General features: G+C 37.4%; 1 protein-coding gene across 1 annotated transcript in view; it reads left to right on the top strand.

The window, feature by feature from the left end:
• The window catches only part of LOC149234614 (pyruvate dehydrogenase E1 component subunit beta-1, mitochondrial-like), a 41,734-nt gene extending 20,712 nt beyond the window's left edge, over positions 1-21,022 (top strand). Inside the window, exons 12-15 of the mRNA XM_089371886.1 lie at positions 19,428-19,466; positions 19,548-19,672; positions 19,774-19,888; positions 20,581-21,022. Of these exons, the coding sequence (XP_089228012.1) occupies positions 19,428-19,466; positions 19,548-19,672; positions 19,774-19,888; positions 20,581-20,649 (348 nt within the window). The 3' untranslated portion in view covers positions 20,650-21,022. The remainder of the gene's footprint in view (positions 1-19,427; positions 19,467-19,547; positions 19,673-19,773; positions 19,889-20,580) is intronic.
• The last annotated feature ends 1,689 nt before the right edge of the window (positions 21,023-22,711 follow it).

Genomic DNA, 22,711 nt, shown 5'->3' with positions numbered 1-22,711 from the left:
ACTTGAAGATCAATGACACATGATGTAGGCTCTTAGCCAGGGCAAAACTGTAACGACCCATCTATAAATATAAAGAACGCAAGCATAGTAGTAGGTATACGGTACATGCATATGATAGCTACATATGCATGTGTTGCATACGCCGCACTAGTATTTTATACTAAATTGATTATAAGTGCTAAATACCATGACACTTCTTGGAATAGAGGTTCTACTCATTCATCAATATTGCTTAATGTATGTGTAGATCTTAAAAGAGGACTATATATATTATATGTTCCAGATTATTGATAAAAATTATATTAATAAATTAATAAAATAAATTTTAAAATATATATAAGTAATTAATTAAAAAAGGGATCCAAGTACAAAGTTATAATGTTATATTAAAACAAATATATACTAAAACAATGTGATATGTTAAATATAATGTTTATAATGTTTTAATGATATATTAAATCCTAATGTGGTATATACGATATAAAGGTTATACTAAAAGAATATTTAATAAAATATCATATGATTTCAAACATAACAGATATTCATTCACGACCTTGAATGAGATAAGGGAGGGATACGTAAGAGAGGGCGTGTCATCAACAGGTTGAGCGGTGGCTGCAGATGGAAGGGCGGCCACCGCCAAACAAGAGAATAAAACCACGGGACATGGATTTGGGAAGGGGACAGAAACCAGAGGGAAGAATTGTGAAGGAGAAGGGAATCAGCCACAGGAAGAGCTTGAGAGTTCTGAGGTTCTGGGCACGGGGGAACAGTCGGCTTCTGTTAAGAAGCTTACTGGATTGAGCAGCCAGGCTCTGCTCAGTCTGGCTGGGTGGATTCGGTCTTTCGGTAACTGTAGCAGCGCAGTTGGAGGCATCTTCAACTACAGGAGTGCAGGTAGGTACCTCAACAGTCTCGTTAATTGATTTTGTCAGGTTTCAGAAAAATGTTACAGGTTCATGATAAATCCCTTACTGTTTTTCTTTGCATCTGTTTTTTAGTTCTTACAAAAACGCCTCCTTGAGGGGAAAACCCAAAAATATCCTCTTCAAGAACCAAATCAAATGAGACAACCAAGACCCTTTAACCAAGACCAAAACCTTCCACAATCAATCAATTCAGCCTCTTATGATGACAAGTCAAATTGTAGTCAAATCTTCAAAAGTCAACATAGATCAACTCTCTAAGAAGGGTGAACTAGGGTCTTGGCCCTCTTTGCAACCCTGAGATTTTCGGTCCTCTCTGTAACCTTGATATTTTCGGTCTTCTCTACAACTGTAATTCGGTTCTCTCTCACGTGTGATAGAATGATAAATATTTTCAGCTTCCAGAAGTCTTCTCTTCTTCGCTATACCTTTTTCTTCTCCTTTTAAGATACTTCACATCCTCTTCTTCATTGAAAAGCTGTAGATTGAATTGCTTGTCCTTGCCCAAACTAGGTTGAATGCTGGGGTATATATAATGGTTTGTGACTATTCTTTGAGGTCGACTTGATGGTGGAGGAGAATTACATCAAAATAATTTTATCTTTTGATACAAAATGCCCAATAAGGGTCTAGACTATAATGACGAGGTCATATACTTATGAATCAACCCTAGAAGCCTTCAATGGAGTCTTTGACCTAAAAATAAAATAATAAAGCATGAAACCCATGCTAATAAATATTTTTTCTTTTATAATAAATTTTCTTTTTCTTTCTTTTGATAAGTACAAGACTCCAATACAATTATGAAGACTGCTACTAGTTACATTTTTCAACATATGCTAGGGGTACCTCATTGTATTCCATCATATCACTCACATGCAAAATATTCAAAATATCTGGAATATGAAAATATCCATAAGGATGAATAATATATATATATATATATATATATGCTTGAACACAATTGATATGATGTAATACAGTGAGGGTGCCAATGGTATATATATATAGGCGGAATGCCCTCTCATGAATTGTCATGTCCTTTCATTATACTAATTATTATTAATTATTTATATTTTTATATATTTATGTTCATAACATTGCCTTCACCTTTAGACTTGCTTTCTTGCAAAGCATATTTATGGAAATGCTTGATGTCATTTAAATTTTTTCCTATTTTGTGATGTTTTTGCGTGAATCTTTGTTTTTGGAGCTATCATCATTGAAAATGAAGACACAAGATGATATAAACTTCATAGTTCTGAACTCAGATCGAAAAATGATCTAATCATCCTAATTCAATCCTCTTTGGAACTTTGTAGTTGATATCCGAGTTGAATTATTATTAAAAGACTTAATTGCACTGGTATCAATATTTTTCAAAACACAAATCAATTGTTTCTGCCTTAGTGATATTGATTTGTTCACTGGTTGAGATGTCTGCTCTTATGTTTTGGATGTAAGGAGATTTTGTGGTGTCATTTTCCCTTATCATGCTTGTGGCGATTTCTTGATTTACTTTAGGTATATGACTTTATAACGCACTGGTGTTGCTTGGTTGATCACTCGATCTTTTCTTAGAATTTCCGTCGTTTTCACTGCAACATTTGAGTATGTCATTAGTTTAGTTGGATTGGGAATTTTCTGAATCGTGATATTATTTGGATCAATATTTGTTCCATTTTTTTCAACTTGGACTGTCACTTTTTAAGACTTCGATGCTTCTTTTCTGATAAGTTCTTTTAATTTGTTCTCCAAAGATTTGTTTTTATCATTTTTAAGTTTCTTGTTTTGTACAAGGAGATTTTGATTATGATGCCAGAGACACAAAAGTTCTTCAACTTCTGATTCATCAATTTTGTTTTTAATGTTTTGATACTTATATTTCTCATTTTTTAATGTTTTAGTATCTTCTATTAACTTTTGATTAACGCTCTTCAAGCAAGAATTTTCTTCTATTGAAGTGAGTGGTAGCTTCTGAAGGTCTTCTGCATAGGCTTGGTGTCTTAACACGTGAAAGACATTATTTGCCTCTTCTAGGTGCTTGTTTGGTGGAGTAAGTGATTTATGTCTTCTTTCATAAGTCTAACTTAGGAAAAGTACAATAATTAAAGTAAATTAATTATTGTGGACTATTGAGTTATTTTTTAAGGATAAATAATTTAATTATTTAAGTGACGTAGAAATAATCTCAACCATAGATCTCTCCAAGATGGTTCTAAAAAGGCGATTAGGTTGGGGATCTGGACTCAATGAAGTTTATAAAGGGAGCTTAGCAAGGAGGCAGAGATGCAAGTTGTGTGAGCGACTCATCATTCAAAGAAAGTGATTTTCCCTAAGTGTGAATGGCTCTATGGACCTGGAGCACAAAGAAGGAGAAATGCAAGTGGATTGGGGCAAATTCAAGAGGGTTGAGTTGTTAGAGGGAGATTGATTTTATCTAGAGGAGGTTGAGTTGCTGGAGGGCCGAGTTTTCCCTAGTGCGCATTAGTGGCACGTGAGGAGGGTGTAGGTCGAGTTGCTGGCTGAGTATTTGCCCGAGTTCTCTAGGTCAATTTCATCTGGAGGCTAATTTCCTTGAGGCTTTTGGGCCCAATTCATTATGAGGGAGTCGAGTTACAGGTTCCAAATTTATATTTTCCCTTGTATCTATGCGGGTCGAAAAACCTAGATTTTCTAGATAATTAAACGACGAAGAATTGTTGTGGGTAAGTTTAATTTGCAATGTGTGATTGATCTCTATGGTTTGTTTCCATTGCATATATTTATTTCTAGAAGTTAGAAATACCAGTGATTTTATTTTTTAGTGATTCAATGTTTATTTGTCTAAATAAATAAATTGTTGGGGATAAATTAAATTGCTGTCAGAAAATAAATCTGGCTGGTATTAGAAATTTAACATCTTCATCCCGTTTTGATAGGCTTTTTTAGTTTCGTCTTGATATCTTCCTTTTCTTGTTCTAATTTATACTTCATAGCCTTGGTCTTCTTGATTTGTGTCAGTAATTTCTGATTGTGATATTTTAAACGAGAAATTTCTTTGTTTTTATCCATGATAACTTCGTTAAATTCTTTTTGCATGTTTGATATTGACTTTTGAATTTCCCGACTGATCACCATTGATATATCTTTTAGGTCTTTGAATGAAGGTCTTTTAGACTCCGACTTCATTGTGATGTCTCGAAGTGTCATCATCTTCTTATTGATAAAAGTGAAAAACTTTCTCTGTGTTTAATATGAAGGAACCCAGTGTTTCTAACCATGGTAAGCTAAGAAGTATCTTAATCTCTTCTTTATACATAGTTGTAAAAATGAATTGAGATATACATTCATAATTACCATTAGTTGCAAGTCCTTGATTTGATAATGTTTCTTGCGAAAAATATCTTTCCTTTCACCTATATTTGGTTCACGAATTGATAATTGATTTGCTAAATTAATATCAATGTAATTTTCCTTGTTCATGCTGATAAGGATATTGATTTTTTTCCCTTGGATACTCCTTTTTATTGTAAATAATGCAAGACATGCAACTAAGGCTTCCTACACGAACATTATAGTGAAATTTCCAAGTTGACTCGTTTGAATTTGATTTTATGATTTTATGATTAGGCACAAACCCTAACTTCCACAGGGTAACCCCACCTTGAATTCTTACCACTCGTACTTGAATATTTCTCTTTAGTCTCCTCAACATTTCATGATTTGGTGTTTCCTAGAAAAAAGTTATAGTGAAATTGTCAAGATGATTCCTTTGGAGCAACAAAGCTCGAGGATTTTATGTTTTGATACCATTTACTATGCTCCATATACACATACTCCAAATATCATAAGAAACCAGAAGTACACACCATGTACAACTGTTTTGATACCATTTACTATGCTCCACATACACATACTCAAAATATCATAAGAAACCAGAAGTACACACCATGTACACCAATTGAGCATGGAGCACAAATCTAAGATGGATAAGAGAGATTAGTTACACAATAACTCCTTAAAAGTATATGATAAAATCCTCCAAATATCCAATTATATTCATACAACCAAATCACATGTCCTCAATATTGACTACATGATCTCTATATATATCTATTCACACATTACTCATGTGGTCCCTTTATTATTAGACAAATTCTATTATATATACATTTACACATTACATGTACATTTAACCCGGTATATGCCCTCCCCATGTTCAAATCATATACATTAACACCCCTAAATGCCCTCTAAAATTTTCTTTCCTTGATGCCAAATCAGCTCCAATAGAAAGCTGCTATGTCGAGATTTATTTTATTTTATTTTTAATTTTCTTTTTTCCATCTTTCAATATATCAAATACAAGGTCTAAGAAATGAAATGAGGTGAGAAAAGTCTAGAGATAGGGGGTTTTAGATAGGTAGATTTAGAGTTCAGGTAGGTTAGTTTTTGTTTTTTGCTTTTTTTGTTTGTTTGTTTATAATGTCTTGGGCCTTGTTGGCATAGTAATGTGTCTTTCTAGGAGTAAATTGACTAAAATGCTATTTGACTCAATCGTTAACTGCTGACATGGTCTCATCTAATTGGATCATTTTTCTTAGAAAATTGTTAAACTAGCAAAGTGGGTTTGACATAGCCGAGTTTGATGTCATTGTGCACCACGGTCCAATTCTTACATAAGGTTAAGGTTAGAGAGCATTTTCTTCTCTAAGTCAGTAAAGTTTTTGTCCAATCTCATAACAAACTAGATAAATTGTAGGTAAAATGGTCCTTTGGTTCAAAAAGATGATAGTAACTTACATAAATAAAAAGTGGCATCAATAAATTGGTTGCCATTTTGTCTCATCTTCAAGTTACTTTAGAAGATCTCTCTAGGTGGAATCTTAATAGGTTGGTCATTGTGAAGCATATGTCTTTGACAGGATGAACATGTAAAGGATGGCATGATGAAATTGCTTGACATTTGAAGTTTTTTAAACTACTCTAGGGTTGTAATGAATGGTACAACATAAGATTGATAAATTCCAAATTTGGTATTGTTAATTTTGAGTTAACATGTTCTTTGCTTAGGTTAGTTACTCATTAGATCATTTGCCTAGTATCAATTTCATTAATCCATTAGCAATCACATAATCATCATCACATGACAATAACTAATGAAAGAACATTAAACGTAAGTGCATAAGATAAGCCAAGACAAGAGGACACAAGAATTTGGCTCAAGCTAGGGAAAAACCCTTTCAAATCTTCTTATTATCTATTTATTAAATGTTCAATAGAGAGAGAGAGAGAGATAGAGTACAATGACTTAAAGTCAAACTGACTTGCCGATTAGAAGATGTCACATCACAACCCTTAGACAAATAGGTGGTCCAGTCAAAACTGCAATCCAGGCATGAGTTGGAGACATACTACTGAAGAGGGATTCTCTGGTTAGGGTTGCTGAAAACCCTTCTTACTGTGTCAAGACTTATTCTCTTAACCACGACTTTGATTGATAAGCAAGGAGCATCGTTCTCCTAATCTGAACAACAACGTCACTTCATCTATTGTGACTTGATGAGAGGGTAGCTCTTAGGTCTTTTAGCACCCCAGAAATGAGACACAACCTTCTACAATTGACACAGGTACTTGCGGCCCAAAAACAGAGAAAGAAATGACTACAAAACAATGCCTAGAACAACCATGTTATCACCTTTTAGCCTGCGACCTTCTACCTTGAATGTGATCTACCAAACATTGAGGAAAAACCCAAATGTCTGCACCATTCCTCCTTCGCTTGGAGTCCCTTCTTCCTATGGCTAGATTAGAGAACCTTTGTGATGAAACTGCTTCTTGGATGACTTTAATATGAGGGTGGAAGCACCCCTATTTATACAATTCGGTAGAGGGTCAAGAGACATGTCTATTTGATTTGTTGAGCCGACATAGAGATAAGGCTGGCCTTGATAATATTTGGTGAGAGAATAAATTCAAAAACCCACTTTTACTTATCCAAATTTGACGATCTTTAGATCAATTTTGGTCCTCTCGAAAAGAGGAATTTAATGCTGCATTTATCTTTCCCAAAGGAGTTGTCCAAAGTGGAATTTGGCCTTGGTTGCCAATTTTAACAAGTATCTTCATTAATCGTGCATTGTTTTGATGTTGGGGACATGTTAAACTACACTATGTAGAATATGTAAATAGACAAAAGAGACAAAGAGATATCATTTTTTATCATTATACTTAGAAATGACATAAGTGTGTTATATATATATATTAAGAAAGTTTTGTTATCCTTATTAGATTTGTTAAACCAATCTCATTAATATAATATTAACTTAAATGCCATTTATTACATATGATTTCTTTTCAAGGAAAACCTTGTGAGGAAACCAAAGAGATGCTTCCTACATTTGTGGATGTCATCCTTAGTAAACTTGTCAATGTAGATTAGCGTGCCTTACCCAAGGCTATTTGAATTGGGCACCTGTTGGAATGGAACTAGCCAAATGCTTAACAACATTGGCTACAATTGGTTGAGTTGACACCTTAGTCTAATTTATAATGTATGACTTGTTGCTCACTTTAGTGTATTACATCTTAACTCTTATGTATGTTATTGCGTATTGTCCTTGGATAAAATAAACATCACATTGGATGCACTCATTGAGGATCCTTTTGGGCCAACTTTGGGTTGGTTCTCATTGACTCCGTGTAGAGACTAACCACCATATACCAAGATCTGATAGGATTTTCCAGGTGTGTCACCTTCAAGAGCCAGAGATAGAGCAACACCTCATTTTAGGTGCCACCCTATACTATGAGTTCAGAGGGTGCTACCACTGTCTCTATAGAGATTCAAGAGGATCCATCTCTACCTTCTTCCAGTATCTTGACCAGGGATGCCTAGCCCTCTTCACAATGAGATATTTAGACACAAATCTAAGAACCTGCATACCCTACTCCACTCGGGGTGATTCAGACGTTCACATCCTACTTTCAGGTTGATCCAGCTGACTAAAGCAACATGTGACGAGTTGAGTTTCAAGGTATTTCAGATAGTATAACAATGAGACCTTGGATCTCCTCTTAGCCTCTCCCCCCTTTGGGAGTCCAATTGGTGTCCTCGAGACCGTTGTGGAGGTGTTGAACAACACATCAGTTCACTCCCACTGAGAGCGTCATAGGCATTAGTTCCAAACAGTAGTCGAGCAAGGGCCCCTTGCCCGCCCCCACACACCACCCTCCTAATGGACTCCTACCCAGCCCTAGCAGAGCAACCAAAGAGTTATCTAGAGATTCTTTCCTTCAGCCTGAAATGCTAGGGGTATCCATTGCTTCTACACCCCCCAAGATTGTGCAGCCAAACACCTTGTTAGATCCACAGTACTCCGATACTGAGCCAACGCCACTGTCACCTCCCTCGTCGTTGGGACTCGAGCATTCTTGACATCATTGACCTCTAGCCCTAGACTTATTCACTTAGTCTTCTTGATCCGGTTATATGCACGTTTATGAGGTTTTCCTATTGTTGTATCCTTCTTTACTTCATTTTAACCTAGAGTTAACTTTGGCATTTTCTAGGAGTTGTGTTTGCATTCCCACATTGTACTCATATTGGACGTATCCTTTAGTCCCATTGACCTATTTTTGTGGCCATTTGTTGGACATTAATAAAAGTATCTTATCTGATCTAACACCCAATCTCAATGTTTATTTCATTTTCCATTACTCGAGTCCTAACAATTCTCAACATTTGAACTTATTCTTGTTGAGTGGTTTAGTGAAGATGTCTACTATTTGGTCTTAGGACCTTCAATAAATTAGTTCTCTCCATTTGTTTTGCACTTGTTTTTTGATGTAATGATGGTGAATATCTAGAAGTTTTGTTTTTGAATGATAGATTGGATTCTTTGTCATCTCGATTGTGCTTTGATTATCACAATGTGAAGTTTTTGGTTGCATTTGTTGAAGCATGAAATTATATAAAATCCTAGGTAACAATATTGCTTCACATGTTCTCCAATTGTTGCTTTATATTTTGCTTCTAATGTTGAAAGGGGTGCCGAAGGTAATGTTTTACTTGACCATGAAATAATCGTGTTATTACCGAGAGGAAAATCCTAAATTATAGATTTTATTATCCATATTACTTGTGTAATATGCATCTTAAAAGCCATTTTTAAGTACAACACCCAACTATGACCTTTGACATACCTAAGCACTCTTTTAGCTGGATTCTAATGTCTCTCGCAGGGACAATTTAAAAACCTTGATAACATACCAATTATAACGTTTTGTTGGTTGTTGTAAGATACATTAATTTTCCTATTGGTTACAAACAAAACAATTCATTCACCACCTTTATTTTATTATCCTTTGAAAGCTTTAATTTTACCTCCATTGGTGTTTTGCTAGGACTGCGGTCATCCACTTTGTTGTTGAAAGATTACAAAGCATATTTTGCTTGTGAGAAGAATTTTTTGTTGTTGTTGTTGTTTTTGCCAAACGTCAATTCCTAGACAACAATGTAGTAATCTCAAGCCAATGATATCAAATGATTTGAAAATATTTTTTTTCTTCTTTATTCAAGTTGTAAGTGTTACTTGTAGTGTTTCAGTCATCAACATATACAACCATAACAATGCTTATTTCTCCTTTTCTTTGATATGTAAATTAGGATCGTAGGTACTTTGTTTTGAAATCACTTGATTTAAGACATTTATCAATCGTTTCATATGAAGCTCAGGGGGCTTTCTTTAATTCATAGTAGGCGTTCATTGGCTTACATACCAACTTTTCTTCTCCTTCAACAACGTATCCTTTGTATTGCTCCATGCACAATTCTTGAAAATCCCCATTTAGAAATGCACTTGTGTTAAATTTGGCAACTAGGGCCAAACTCTGCCTTGGACAACTAATATGATGGAGCTGATATTCTCATTGAATTCCTCTTTCTGAGAGGCATAGGATTGATCTAAAGATCATCTCATTATGACATGTACAAATGGAATTATGAATTTATTTTCGTTTATGGACAAATTGCCAAGGTCGGCCAACAATCTAATGTAGGCTTAGAAGCCCAAAATACACGTCTATTCATCCTCAATGTTGCATATAAATAGAAGGAACATCTACCTCATTTGGACACTCATCTCTCACACATCTCTCTCTCATTTGATTGGGTCGTACACATTTTTGGGCAACCTCTCTCTCCACACGTGTGAAGGACAAGACTGCAATTTTCTCATTTGGGCGTCAACCGAATCGCAGTAGGGTTTGACCAGTGTTGACCGAGTTTGACTGTGTTTTTCTTAGGGAATATTTTGTTTGGGCAGGCTGCATTTCAGGGCATAAAAATCAAGGCATTAAGAGATGTTTGACTAGTGTTGACCGCATGTATGACTTTGTGTTGACCAAGTTTGATTGGTATTTTCTGGATTGTTTTGGGCTTATTTAGACTATTGTCGGAGGTTGAGGTGATTGAGTTTGACCGAGCTGATTTGGAGGAGAAATTTTGCCACGTTGACCAACATTGACTTTCTGGTTAGGGCTTCTTGTGACTGTTGTTTGACTGAAAAGATTTGACGTTGATTGGGCAAGTGAATTTTGTATATTGTACTCTCTCTCTGTGCTGAACTTTTGAAGAATAATAAGAAGAATTGATCAAAGGGTTTCTCCACATTAGGGTTTGTTCTTGGCATGCGCCACATCTTGTGTCCTCTTGTCTTGGCTTGTCTTTTACTATTTTTATTTATGTTCTATTTGCATCTACTGTCATGTTAATATGATTGCTAATCTGAAAATTGATATTGGGCTAATAAGAAAAATTGAAGTAAATTGCTCTTAAGCACAGAACATACCTTTGTTATCTAAAATTAACATGGTATCAGAGCTGAGGTGAAGACAAAGCCCAAGCAAGAGTGAAAAGAGCAATCACTGAGAAGAGCCATCACTGAAATTTGTTGAAAAGGACAAGGGTCAATGGCCTCCGCATCTCACTTCAAGCCTAATTACAAACCCAATGATAACTCTGATTATTATGCATGGAAGACGTCTCTTGATTTGACTTTGGAAGAGCATGATGTTATGGACTATGTGCAGGAAAAGATCACTGAACCTCCTTCAAATGCACCGGCTGTTGCTAAGACAAATTACAAGAAAGGTGAAGTCAAAGCAAAGAAGATCATCAGGGATTCTATTAACAAGCATTTGGTTGCATACATCTCTGGTTTGAACATATCCAAGGAGATGTATGACAATTTGGTTGGCATGTTCAAGGTTAGCAATGCAAACCAAGTGCTCTTTCTCAAAAACAAGTTGAAGGACATAAAGAAGGGAAGAGGTGAAGATGTCCAATCCTACTTCATGAGGATTACCAAGATAAAAAATGATCTTCTTTCAATTTGAAAAGTTATCGCTGCTAGGGAGCTCACTCTCATTGCCCTCGGAGGACTCCCTCGTGAATGGAATGTGTTCAACACTACTATCCTCAACAACAACAAGATTCCAAGTTTTGAAGAATTGCTGACTAGATGTTCTCAAGAAGAGACAAGGATGATAGAAATGGACATGCCTTCAAATAAGAATGATAGGGCAACACCATATAATCACTCCTTAAGGAAGTCTCTAGCCTCTATATAGGCCTCATACATATAATACCATGGGTCATTACCATGGTTCCCTCAATACCATCAATCTAATACAACGGACTTATTACATTATTGTTAACTACTTGTGGTCCCTTACATGATACGGGTTAACCACTTTATTTATTACTATGGCCCATCCCATTATTACATTATTCCCTTGGGTACCTCCCTCTGTACCCCATAGTATCCCCCCTAGGTATACTACAGCCTTGCGTGATGCATGCATTGAGCTCTAGGAGATCCTGGGGGATTGGGGTACTTCTTGGAGCAACAAGCGACCATAGGGCAATTAATGGTGTGCTGTGTACAGGGTGAATGGCTCAGCCTTCCCTTGTGATACCCTATGGCGACTTAGGGACAGGATGAGTGGTTCTCTTGTCAAGGCATCCTACCCATACAGTCTGGGACTCATGGGAAGTACCTCTCATCTGGCCAATGAGCAGGGAAATGGGGTTAGGGACCATAGTAGTAATATCAATGGACACATTGTTGTATCTACCGTACTCCCTATGCTAGGATGACCTCCATTGATATGGGATTAGTATGAGTAGTTTGAGACACACTGTTGTGATATTGATCTGGGATCAATGAAATTGACTTTGGGTCAGTAAGAGTGGTATGCCACACTCTCTTCATATGGGACTGACTTCGGGTCAGTAGAGAATGGTACGAGACATTCTCGATCAATCCTTCTTCATGGTTCAGTAGAGTAGAGTTCAGCAGAGCAGAGCAGTGCAAGGCACTGATGGCAGAGATAGTACAGTCTGGCAGATGGATCGGTGGATGGAGTTCTCTCTAGTTGAGAGGGAGTGTTAAAATTGGCGACTAGGGCCAAACTCCACGTGGGTCATCTTATTTATGGCAGTTGATATTTTTCTTGGATCCCTCTCATCGAGAGGTGTAGGATTGATCTAAAGGTCATCCGATTCCGATAAGTATTGATGGAGTTATGAATTTATTTGTGTTATAAGACAATTCGTCAAGGTCGGCCAGCAACCAAATAACCCACACATGTGCTCAACATTTTAGTATAAAAGGAGGTGACTTGATAGTCATTTCTACACACTTCACTCTTGATTTCTCTCCACTTGTTTTGGGTTTTAGTGGAAGAGAAATCTAGGAGGATGAAGCCCTAGGAGCAGTCAAAAGGAGAAGGCCTTACGCTGCCCTAATGGAAGTCAAATCACAGCTATGGTAGATACGCTAACCAAGAAGAGACCTTACCTTTATCGCAGTCATTTTAACACAGCTATGGAGGAAACCTCAACATGATATACGCTGCCCTAGACGCAGGCTATGATGCCCTAGACGCAGGCCTACGATACCCTAGACGCATGCCAATTCTTGTTGGAAGAAGGATCGAGGAATTTTACTATAGGAGGCTGAGTTCTAGGGCCAAGAGGACTAGCTACTAGACCGAGTAAAGAAGGAACAAAACACTGGTTGTCTAGGCGCTTTTGGAGGGACTGAAAGCCTAAACAGGTGGGCTGTAAGTGGTGTAATGGACAACGAGTAGGGAGGATTTGTTTGGGAAGAAAATCCGCAGTCCTGGAAGCTTAGACGACCAAGTTTTAGGGCTGTAATAGTGGTTATAGTCAACCCTAACCAGAGGGCCAAGATTACAAAGAAAGGTATAGAATTCAAGGACAAGGAGGACAACATATTGTTGATAAGCAAGGTATGGTTGTTCTATTGTTTTGATGCTTGTTGGGTTGCTATGGGTTATGATGGGACTGCAACAACAACTTGCAGCAAACACATGGCAACAATAGCATGGTGCTACAATTGGGACAGCAACATGGTACAACAATGTTCAATGGGACAGCAGCGTGTTGGGACAGCAACACGTTGGACACGCACTGTCATTGATGTCAATATGGCAATATTCAAGGAGTAGACAGAGCCACCAGAGGAGTAGATGGAGATGAGAGGAGCAGACAGAGCCAAAGAAGAGGAGCACACAGAGCCATCGGAGCCATAGAGGAAGCAGACAGAGTTATCAGGAGCTATTGGAGGAGCAGTGGACGCGTTTAACAGCAAACAAACATGAGCCGTCAGATTTCTAGCGAAAAGATCCGACGGCTACCGGGCGATAAAGATGCACGGGAGATAGCGAGCGGGGATGGCAGTAAACGGTATTGTTCGCACCGCCTTTGGAGGGTGCGCGGTAATTGTACGCGGGCGAGCGATCACAATCACCGGGCGACGCGTGGCAGATGGGACAGGGCAAAAACCGCTTTATCGCGAGTTAACGCACGGGCGGTTCGCGGGATCAGGAGGAGCGAATGTCGTCGGATCGCCTGATGAATGATCAGACAACAGGTTTAACTTCACGTGTTTTTTGACTGATGTGACAGGAGATTGGTAGAGAAGTTTATATATATATCGGCATATATATGTATATCGGCGAAACCTCTGATTGCGAGAATGTACGCGGACCCGATGTGACATTGTGTTATGGTTGAATGCTTTATCGCATCCGCTCATCGCAACAATACACAAAGGAATTACACTCTCCCGAGTGCCGATTGTGATAGAGGTATGGACCCGATGGACTCATCAAAAACAGTTTATATAATATCGCATCCAGCAGGGGAATCGGCCTTCGGCAATCGACTATGTTATGTGCGAACCTCCGGAAGCAATGATTGCGATAAAAGGATGACGTGGCATGTGGGACCTCTATATGGCTATAGCCTCGTTTATATGGTTTCCGTGAAGTAATAAGTCTGTGAATAAAAGATTCTCCGACATATATATTTTTCATTCCTTGGTGATAGGAAGAAGTCATATATATATATGTTGAAACGCCTCATTTCTGGAATTGATCTCGGGCATCTATATTACAAACAAATAACGGTTCACCTCTTTGATATGTTTTCAATAAGCATCATTTCTATTGTAATTCGGCCCCTCTTCCTCTTGAACATGTCCCGTGAAGCATTGGTTAATTCGAGCGCAGAGGAAGCTAAAGCGAATGGAGGATGGAAGCCAGAAGGTTGAGCGAGTGTTGAGGAAGCCGAAGCTCAAGCGAGCGAGGAGGAAGCTAAAGAGCCAGCGAGTAAGCGGAAATGAATGGACAAAGGCATGAGAATGTATAAAATAGTAAAAATAGAGAACTGTTGGTGCTGTTATTGTGGTGAAGAACAAGAGCGTGAGGTAGCAGAAGCAGCAGACGCAGAAGAGGCAGCAGAAGCAGCGGAGGCTGTAGAAGCAGCAGAGGCAGGAGAGTAGGAGTGAGAGAACCTCAGCTGAATAGAGTGCAACAACATACTAGTGTATACCAAGATTGGGTTGTAGCCCAAGAGGTTGGAGCCTCAGAACTGAACAGGTGCTCCTAAGTGCAGAACCACTGTTAAACAGAGTTGGTGCTCTGGATGTTGGAGCCTCACTGAAGTCCAAGTTGGAGCTTGGCAACTATTCACAGTCAGATATATACTTATATTGTATTTATTTCATTGTACTGTCTTGAGTATTAATAAAAGCATTTATTCCAGTTGCTGGTTTCTGTGTTTTGTGTATACATATACATATCTATATATGCTTTTGGCAATCACTAGAATAAAAAAAGTAAGAAATACTAATTCACCCCCCCTCTCAGTATTTCCAACACAACAATGATGGGACAGCGCAGTGACATGCTAACAAATAGGACAGCAATGACATTGTGCAGCAGTGGCACAATGGGACAGCAGAAACAGCAAGGTGCAGCAAGTACATGGTGGCAAGCATGGTGCTGCAAACACATTGGGACAGGTAGGCTATGATGCTTGGTGGAGCATGGTACATGGGACAGCAAGCAATCATTTTGCAACAATGAGATGCAGCATGATGGGTACGGCAACACTGGTGGGTGCAGCAAGATGATAAGGTACAACAAGATGTTGCAGTACAGGAAGGTGCAGCATAAGGCGCAGCAGTATGATGATGAGGTCCAGCATAGTGATGATGGGTGCAGCATGGTGCAGTTCAATGAGGTGCAGCATGATGACGAGGTGCAGCACTATGATGGGTGATGAAGTCACCTGAGAGAGTCAGTTGAAGCAACATGGTTTCAACTGAGTTCAACTACATCATGTATCATCTTCTTAAATATGATCTATCCTGTTATTTAGATAAGTCAAAGTGTTTGACTTTGGTTGTAATGTACTGTCTCTCTCTTTCTCTCTGCTGAACTATTGAAGAACATATAAGAAGAATTGATCAAGGGTTTCCCCACATTGGGGTTTGTCCCTGGCTAGCACCACATCTTGTGTCCTCTTGTCTTGGCTTGTCTTTTGCGATCTATGTTTTTGTTCTATCTGCAATTTACTTTAATGCGATGTGATTGCTAATCTGGAAATGATATTGAGCTAACTGTGAAAATTGAAATAAATTTTTCTAAGCATAGAACATACCTAAAATTAACAAATCCAAGTGGCAGCGTATCTGTGAAATGGCACGGAGTGTAAATGACTGGCGAATAAAACTGCAGCGAATTAACCTAAAAACTTGCCGAGTCAATTTGGGATAATTGCTGAAGTCATAGAAGTCACATCTAATCACCAAGTTGGGAGTTAAACCCGCGTTGACCACGAGTCAAACTTGGTCAACGCGAGTTTGACTTGCGCAGAGCCAACTCTGCCGTTTGGTGGCTGAGCCGACTTTGAGTCGCGATTACTCACTAGACTTGCCGATTCCTGTTTCACTGAGTTTTAGCCCTCCAAATATTTAAGAAATGATAAATATATATGTGAATTCCTAGTCTGCTTCATAAAAAGAAAATTTGAATTTGAAACACATGAATTTTTCCTCCAAAATGTAAAGTCGACTCCTCCATTTGTCAAGTTGGAACCAGTGAAGGGACACACTTGTTCGGGCTTTTGAAATGGCTATATATAAGCCATTCGTTATCCTCAACAGAGCATGAATTCGGATCACTTCTAAAGCAGAATTTGGATCATCAGTCTGAGGTCGAATCTGAGGCTAGAAGAGGATGAAATCTAAGGTATAAAGAAGGTCGAATCTGAGGCCTAATCTAGTGCTGGAAAGAAGGGCGAAATTTCTGAGGCTCAAGCTGACCGAATTTCTGAGACTATTCTTATGGTGGTTGACCAGGTTTGACCTGGGTTTGATTCTGATTATTTTGTTTCTTATTTGACTGGAAAGAACAGATGTATTCCTTGTTGAATGGATAAATCTCTATAAGAAAAACTTTCTGATTTTTTCCTCTGGTTTGGGGGTGTCACAGGATAAATTGTGTCTCCTTTTTATGTTTGGCTGTCTCTTCATGATTCTATCATAATTGTCTTACTGTTGAAGATTTTCTGTGTAATTACTTAATAATGAATTTGATGCAATATAATCTAACGACCAAATTATTGGAAGTAACTATCAGTCTAGGAAGCCCCAAAATATCAACACAGTGAAGGTTTGTAGTTGATAATTTGTTGAGGGTTTGAAAACAGAGAGCAGTTTAAGAGAAAAGTTTATAGTTTGCAGAGGTTTTACCGGGGATATACTTTATATGACTTCAGAAAAATGTGGATTACCGTAACTTTATTTATCTTTGAGAGTGATTACTGTGTGCTTTCTTAAATTGCCAATTTTTGTGATTGAATTGATTAAGAACCACCATTTTGCATGCTATGCCGCTGGTCAATAGACATGGGTGGCAGTGTTTGGTGTATTATGTCATCACAATGCCAGAGATACTAATGTATGGATGCCACTTGGATATGTTTGCAGTTGCTGATTTGATTGGGAGTCTTTGTCTCATGGTCAATTACCACCACAGTTATGCATGTGTGTCTTCGCAGTTCGGGGGTTGCATTGTCTATGGTCTATTACAGTGGTTGATTTCTTACTTTCACAGGATACTAATACGCCTTCAACCAATCTTATGAAGCCTTCTATGCTGCCTGCTTTATTTATCTTTTTGATTGGGTACCCATCGTCTTGCGCACAATCACCTTTTTTGGTACTTAGAATGGGGGGCTTGAACTCACATCAAGTAATTCATCCTTTCTAACAAATGATAAATAACTCAATTTCAGTGATGTCTCTTTCTCCAATTGTGTCAAACTTTCACTTAACACAATTCTTTGTAAATGACCAAAATGCCATGCACAATGGCATGGTTCTGATATCATGTTAAACTCAACTATGGAGAATATGTAAAGAGACAAAAGAGATGTAAAGAAATATCATATTGTATCGTTGTGCTTAGATATGACATAGAAGGGTGTTATTTATATGTCAAAAAAGTTGCGTTACTCTTTAGGAACTGCCCACCTAATCTCATTAATATAATACCGACTTAAATGTCATTTATTATGCATGACTTTTTTCTCACTTTATTACATTACATCATTTCTCTTAGATACTTCTCATTTATTTTCCTTATATAAAGTAAACACTACAATGTCTCACAACTTGGGGGAGGTGATTGGGATGTAAGATCTATATATATAACTGTTATATAAATTGGTAGGTCTTTGTTGTTTAATCCATATGAGGACAAGTTAGACAATTTCCAGCAGTGATCTTTTATTGTCAGCCTATTCAAATGAGCTACCTATCGGTTGTCACAGTTGACATTGAATCTCAAAGAGAAGGAAGAGATTTTCCTTACCCTCTGTAGTAACCTCTGAGCATTGCCATGGAGAGTGGTTATGGTTGGATCATTTCCACAGTGATTAATCTTGTGAGAAGCAAAAATTCAAGTAGAGAGTTATTTTTACTTTAGAGTCGCTGATGTTTCTAACCCCAAGTATCTTTAATATCAATTGTTTAGCTACGAACTCAGGCTGCATGATGATTCCATCGTCAAGTTTATGCATAGTAGCCAAGATGCCAAAACGGCCTGTGGTCCTCTAGTTTTTGACTACTGCGTTAATGTCAAAAATGTTTTCCAAATCATTGGCCTATAATGACTCAAGTTATAGGGGTAATAAGAGTGTCAAATAGAAGGCCTTTTGCTGGGATATTCTAGAAGCTACAGGTTGAACACTCTTTCCAAGGAAGTGATATTTCTGCCTTGGTGAGATGTTTGATGAGAATCTCATACACAGGAAGACAAGGAGATTGCTAACTTGGAGATGTATGTTTCTTGCTCGGATAAGTTTGTTACTGTGGTCCAGAGAGTCTATCCTCAGTCCTGTGATAAGAACTTGGATTAGAGGCTATTTTTATCTTGGGCCCTTTTGGTGTGTTTTTTAATTTTCCTTTTTCACTTTTGTTGGTTTGTGGGATGACAGTGGACACTGAGGTGGTGAAAAATTCCAAATTGAGGGCAGATCATGATAGTTGGTGAAAGTTGGGTGGACTTACATGGAAAAGTGTTTTGGACAGCTTATGTAGCAGTAGTATGCAGATGAAATCAATCGAATGTTATATACAGAGTGCATTTAAATATATTGTATTAACACTTGTGCTTTAACTCTCAAAAACAATTAATTTTTGAGACACTAAAGAGTTAACGATGCCAATCTGATTCCTTGAACATTTTTTCCACACATGCACTTTCAGCTTACAGCATATGAAAGAAAAATAAGCAACAAATATGACAGTTATAACAATTAAATTAATAATTCAATTTCGTAAACAATGGATATGAGCAACAGCAGAAATAATTGCAGGGACTCAGACAAACAAAATATAGAGATAACTGCACTTTTATTGGCTTTGAATGTTCTGTGTGCTGGTAGCAGTAATAAATTCTGATTTTTCAGAAGTACTTGTTAGTTCATGAATAAACTATTATTGGCTTTGAATGTTCTGTGTGCTGGTAGCAGTAATAAATTTTCTGATTTTTCAGAAGTACTTGTTAGTTCATGAATAAACTATGTCCCGAGAGTGTTGACTTTTTTTTTTCCTGTTAAACCATTGCATATGCCAGGCTGCACAAGAGCTTGAAAAGGAAGGGATCAGTGCTGAGGTGAGTCCCAAGATTATTTTGGGTATTGTTTATTTGGAATTTACTAGATAAATTATTCTTATTTGGCATGTGTTTCTGCAGGTAATAAATCTTCGTTCAATTCGACCATTGGACAGAGCTACAATTAATGCATCCGTTAGGAAGACAAGTCGACTTGTGACAGTGGAAGAAGGCTTTCCACAACATGGAATTGGTGCAGAGATCTGGTCAGTTCTTTAGCTATCCTCACATTCCTATTTCTCAAATAAATTTAACTTGCATGGAAACTATAAGTTCTCTTGTGATCCTAACTTGGTGTATTTGACAGCGCTTCTGTGGTTGAGGAAAGTTTTGAATATTTGGATGCTCCTGTGGAAAGAATCACCGGTGCAGATGTTCCTATGCCATATGCTGCAAATTTGGAGCGCTTAGCTGTTCCACAGGTTTCCCCTAAAATGCTTTATGGCTTTCATTGTTTCAGTTTTGTTCGATACCTTTTTTCAAAATTTCTTGTAATTGTATTTGATGTCACCTTGCCTAGTGTTGTAGGCTTGCAATTTAGTTTCTCTTACTCAAATTCGTTATAGTATAGTTCATAATTACAGATAGTTTGCAGCAAACAAATATAATTTGGGTTGGGTTCATGTGATGCATCATAAAATCACTTCAATATAAAATATATTGAGAAATGGTGAAAGAATATCACATTTTTTGGGTGTGATGTCTTGTAGAGCCTATAGTATCTAGAGTTCTTGATGTTAGCTAAATCTCTTGGAAAGAAGTTTATAAGCTTTAATGTCGTTGAATATCTGGATGTCTTTATAAAATGTATCTGCAAAGTCTGGGCTGGAAATTTCTGTAATTTAGATTGAAATATTAATATTTTGATAATATGACCATAAATTTTCCCGTATTTAAGTATCCAGATTTGTCAAAGTCTCTTATATTTGCCTTGGAACTTGGAAAGAAGTTTATAAGCCTTAACGTTAATTGACTTACTGAATATCCAAATATATTAATAATATCTATCTGCAAAGTATGAACAGAAAACATTTCTTCTTTATGATTGAAATATTCTTAATAATAATATGCTTGCATCTTTTTAAGTATTTAATTTGCTTTCAACTTGTTTCAGGTCGAAGATATCATCCGTGCCTCAAAAAGAGCTTGTTATAGAGCAGTTCCAATGAGTGCAGTTGCGTAGTGTAAATGTTGATTTCTTTGATCATCGTCATGCTAGTTTGTATACCGTGAACAAAGTCTCTATATATGGAAATCTGCCTAAGGCACATGGCAAGCTCATTTTTAACTTTTGTTTATGTTAAGATTGTCGGCACTGTCTATTTTAGTGCCCGCGAAGGTCACATGGAGAGAGGGCTTGTTTTTTCTGGAGTTGGAAAAAAGTATGTTCATTCTACATGTTTTCCATCAGTCCAGTGATTAGAATCGATCCTTGTTTGGTTCAGCTTCAATATATGCACTATTATTGTATGCCTGGTTCTTGAGAAATTGGTGCCAGCTCATTCTTCTGAGTTAAAAAAATAATGATCGAATACCAGTGGTTGTTCGTAATGTTAGCCGTTCAGAAAAAATGACATTTCATTTGGATATATAGCACATTTTAAAGCAATTTCTGCACATGCATTCAGATATAATCTAGATAAGTACATCAATGTTTTGGGCACTTTGCTGGATATAATTTTATGTTTAAGATGAAGCTCCCATTCACATTCTCATTATGTGTGCTGCAGTTTGTTTCATTATATATTCAGTGACATTCTTGTTGCAATCCAGCATCTGATCGAATTCCACCATATTCTTTAATTCAAGACTACAATGTGGGGACATGGCTAGTGTTAGGGTTTCAAGATGAGCCCATGGTAACTGAGTGTAATGGTGGTGTTTAAAAATATCTTTAAATAGTGAGGCACATCTTTTGAAGAAGATTACAAAGAACATGATGCATTCTGTGTGCGATATGTGTAGTGTGCATATCATAAGGGTAGAACCTCACCAATAAATAGATTTAGGGTTTACCCCTAGGATTCCAAAGGGTGGGATCATAATAAGTACTAAAATGGTTAAACATAAATGAAGCTATCCGAAAGGTCCAAGGAACTGATCATGTGGTTTTAAATTAAATATTCTCACATCTATGTTCAACTTGAACACAACTTGAAAGATGTATGAAGGTGGCATTCACAAGCTAGGGCATGCATCACAAACTTGCTGTAGCTACATTAGAACTGCATTGTCATATCCATACAAAATAAGGTTGCAAACTACACACGTCTTCCTCTTTATTCCCCTTGATACTCTGGTTCTGACACGTTGTTAGTGTTTCAGTTGAGTGGAACATGGGGTTCAGAAACACCTTTGAACAATGAAGCACATCTTTGTAAGATGATCCCAATGAGCACAACGCATTATGTGTATGCAATGTGTGTACCCTAGATGTCATGTGACACTAGAGTCCCACCAATAAATGGGCCTAGGTTTATCCCTAAGATCCCAAAAGGTGGGATCGCAATAATCAATAAAGTGGTTAACCATAAAATGAAGCTGTCCCAAAGGTTTATCAAATCCTTTCCGAGTTGGGTTTACGGTAAATATTCTCACAGCTAGAAAAGGTAGAACTGAAGGCTGCTGATTGGGCTTTCAATAGTATATTTTATGCCAAGTTAAATAGGCTTAACCCTTTGGTGTTGTTTGAAGAGATTCATGCTATTTGATTTTATTACGGAATTACTAAACAATGTGCGCTGGTTTTGAAGTTCATTTAAAAGTTACATTTGAAACCATGTACATTTCCGATGCCCGCAAATAAAAGAATACAGTTTCCTTTGATTGATCCATGTATCTTTCGATTATGCTGGAAAGCTTGAAGTCATAGGAAGCGGTGTAAGACATGACCAATTTGTAGCACTGAAAGTATCCATTATTATTATAAATTCGCTTTTCGATGTCTGTAGAAAACCACATACTGGCCATATGACCACTTGATAGGCACTAAGAGATGTAAACTTTGAAATTTGTTGTTTGTCGATGTTATCTATGTTGTTATGCTGTGTGAAATCAAAGGGTTTGTTGTTAGGGACATACTGCCATAAACTTGGTCACTAATCGGTGTGTTTGATTGGTATAACTCGGCGTGGGTATGATTTGAAATATTAAAAACTCGATCACTTAGATAAAATATTAGTAAAAGCAAATAATTTTATAACCTCTCTCTGTAAGCTATTCTCAACTCAGATTTAATTGGGACA

Source organism: Pinus tabuliformis, chromosome 8 (genome assembly GCF_031772625.1).
Source record: "Pinus tabuliformis cultivar Carrire ecotype Pingquan chromosome 8, CPIR1, whole genome shotgun sequence".
Lineage (NCBI taxonomy): Eukaryota > Viridiplantae > Streptophyta > Pinopsida > Pinales > Pinaceae > Pinus > Pinus tabuliformis.
The sequence above is the reverse complement of the archived record's forward strand: the minus strand, read 5'-3'. Positions and strand labels throughout refer to the sequence as shown.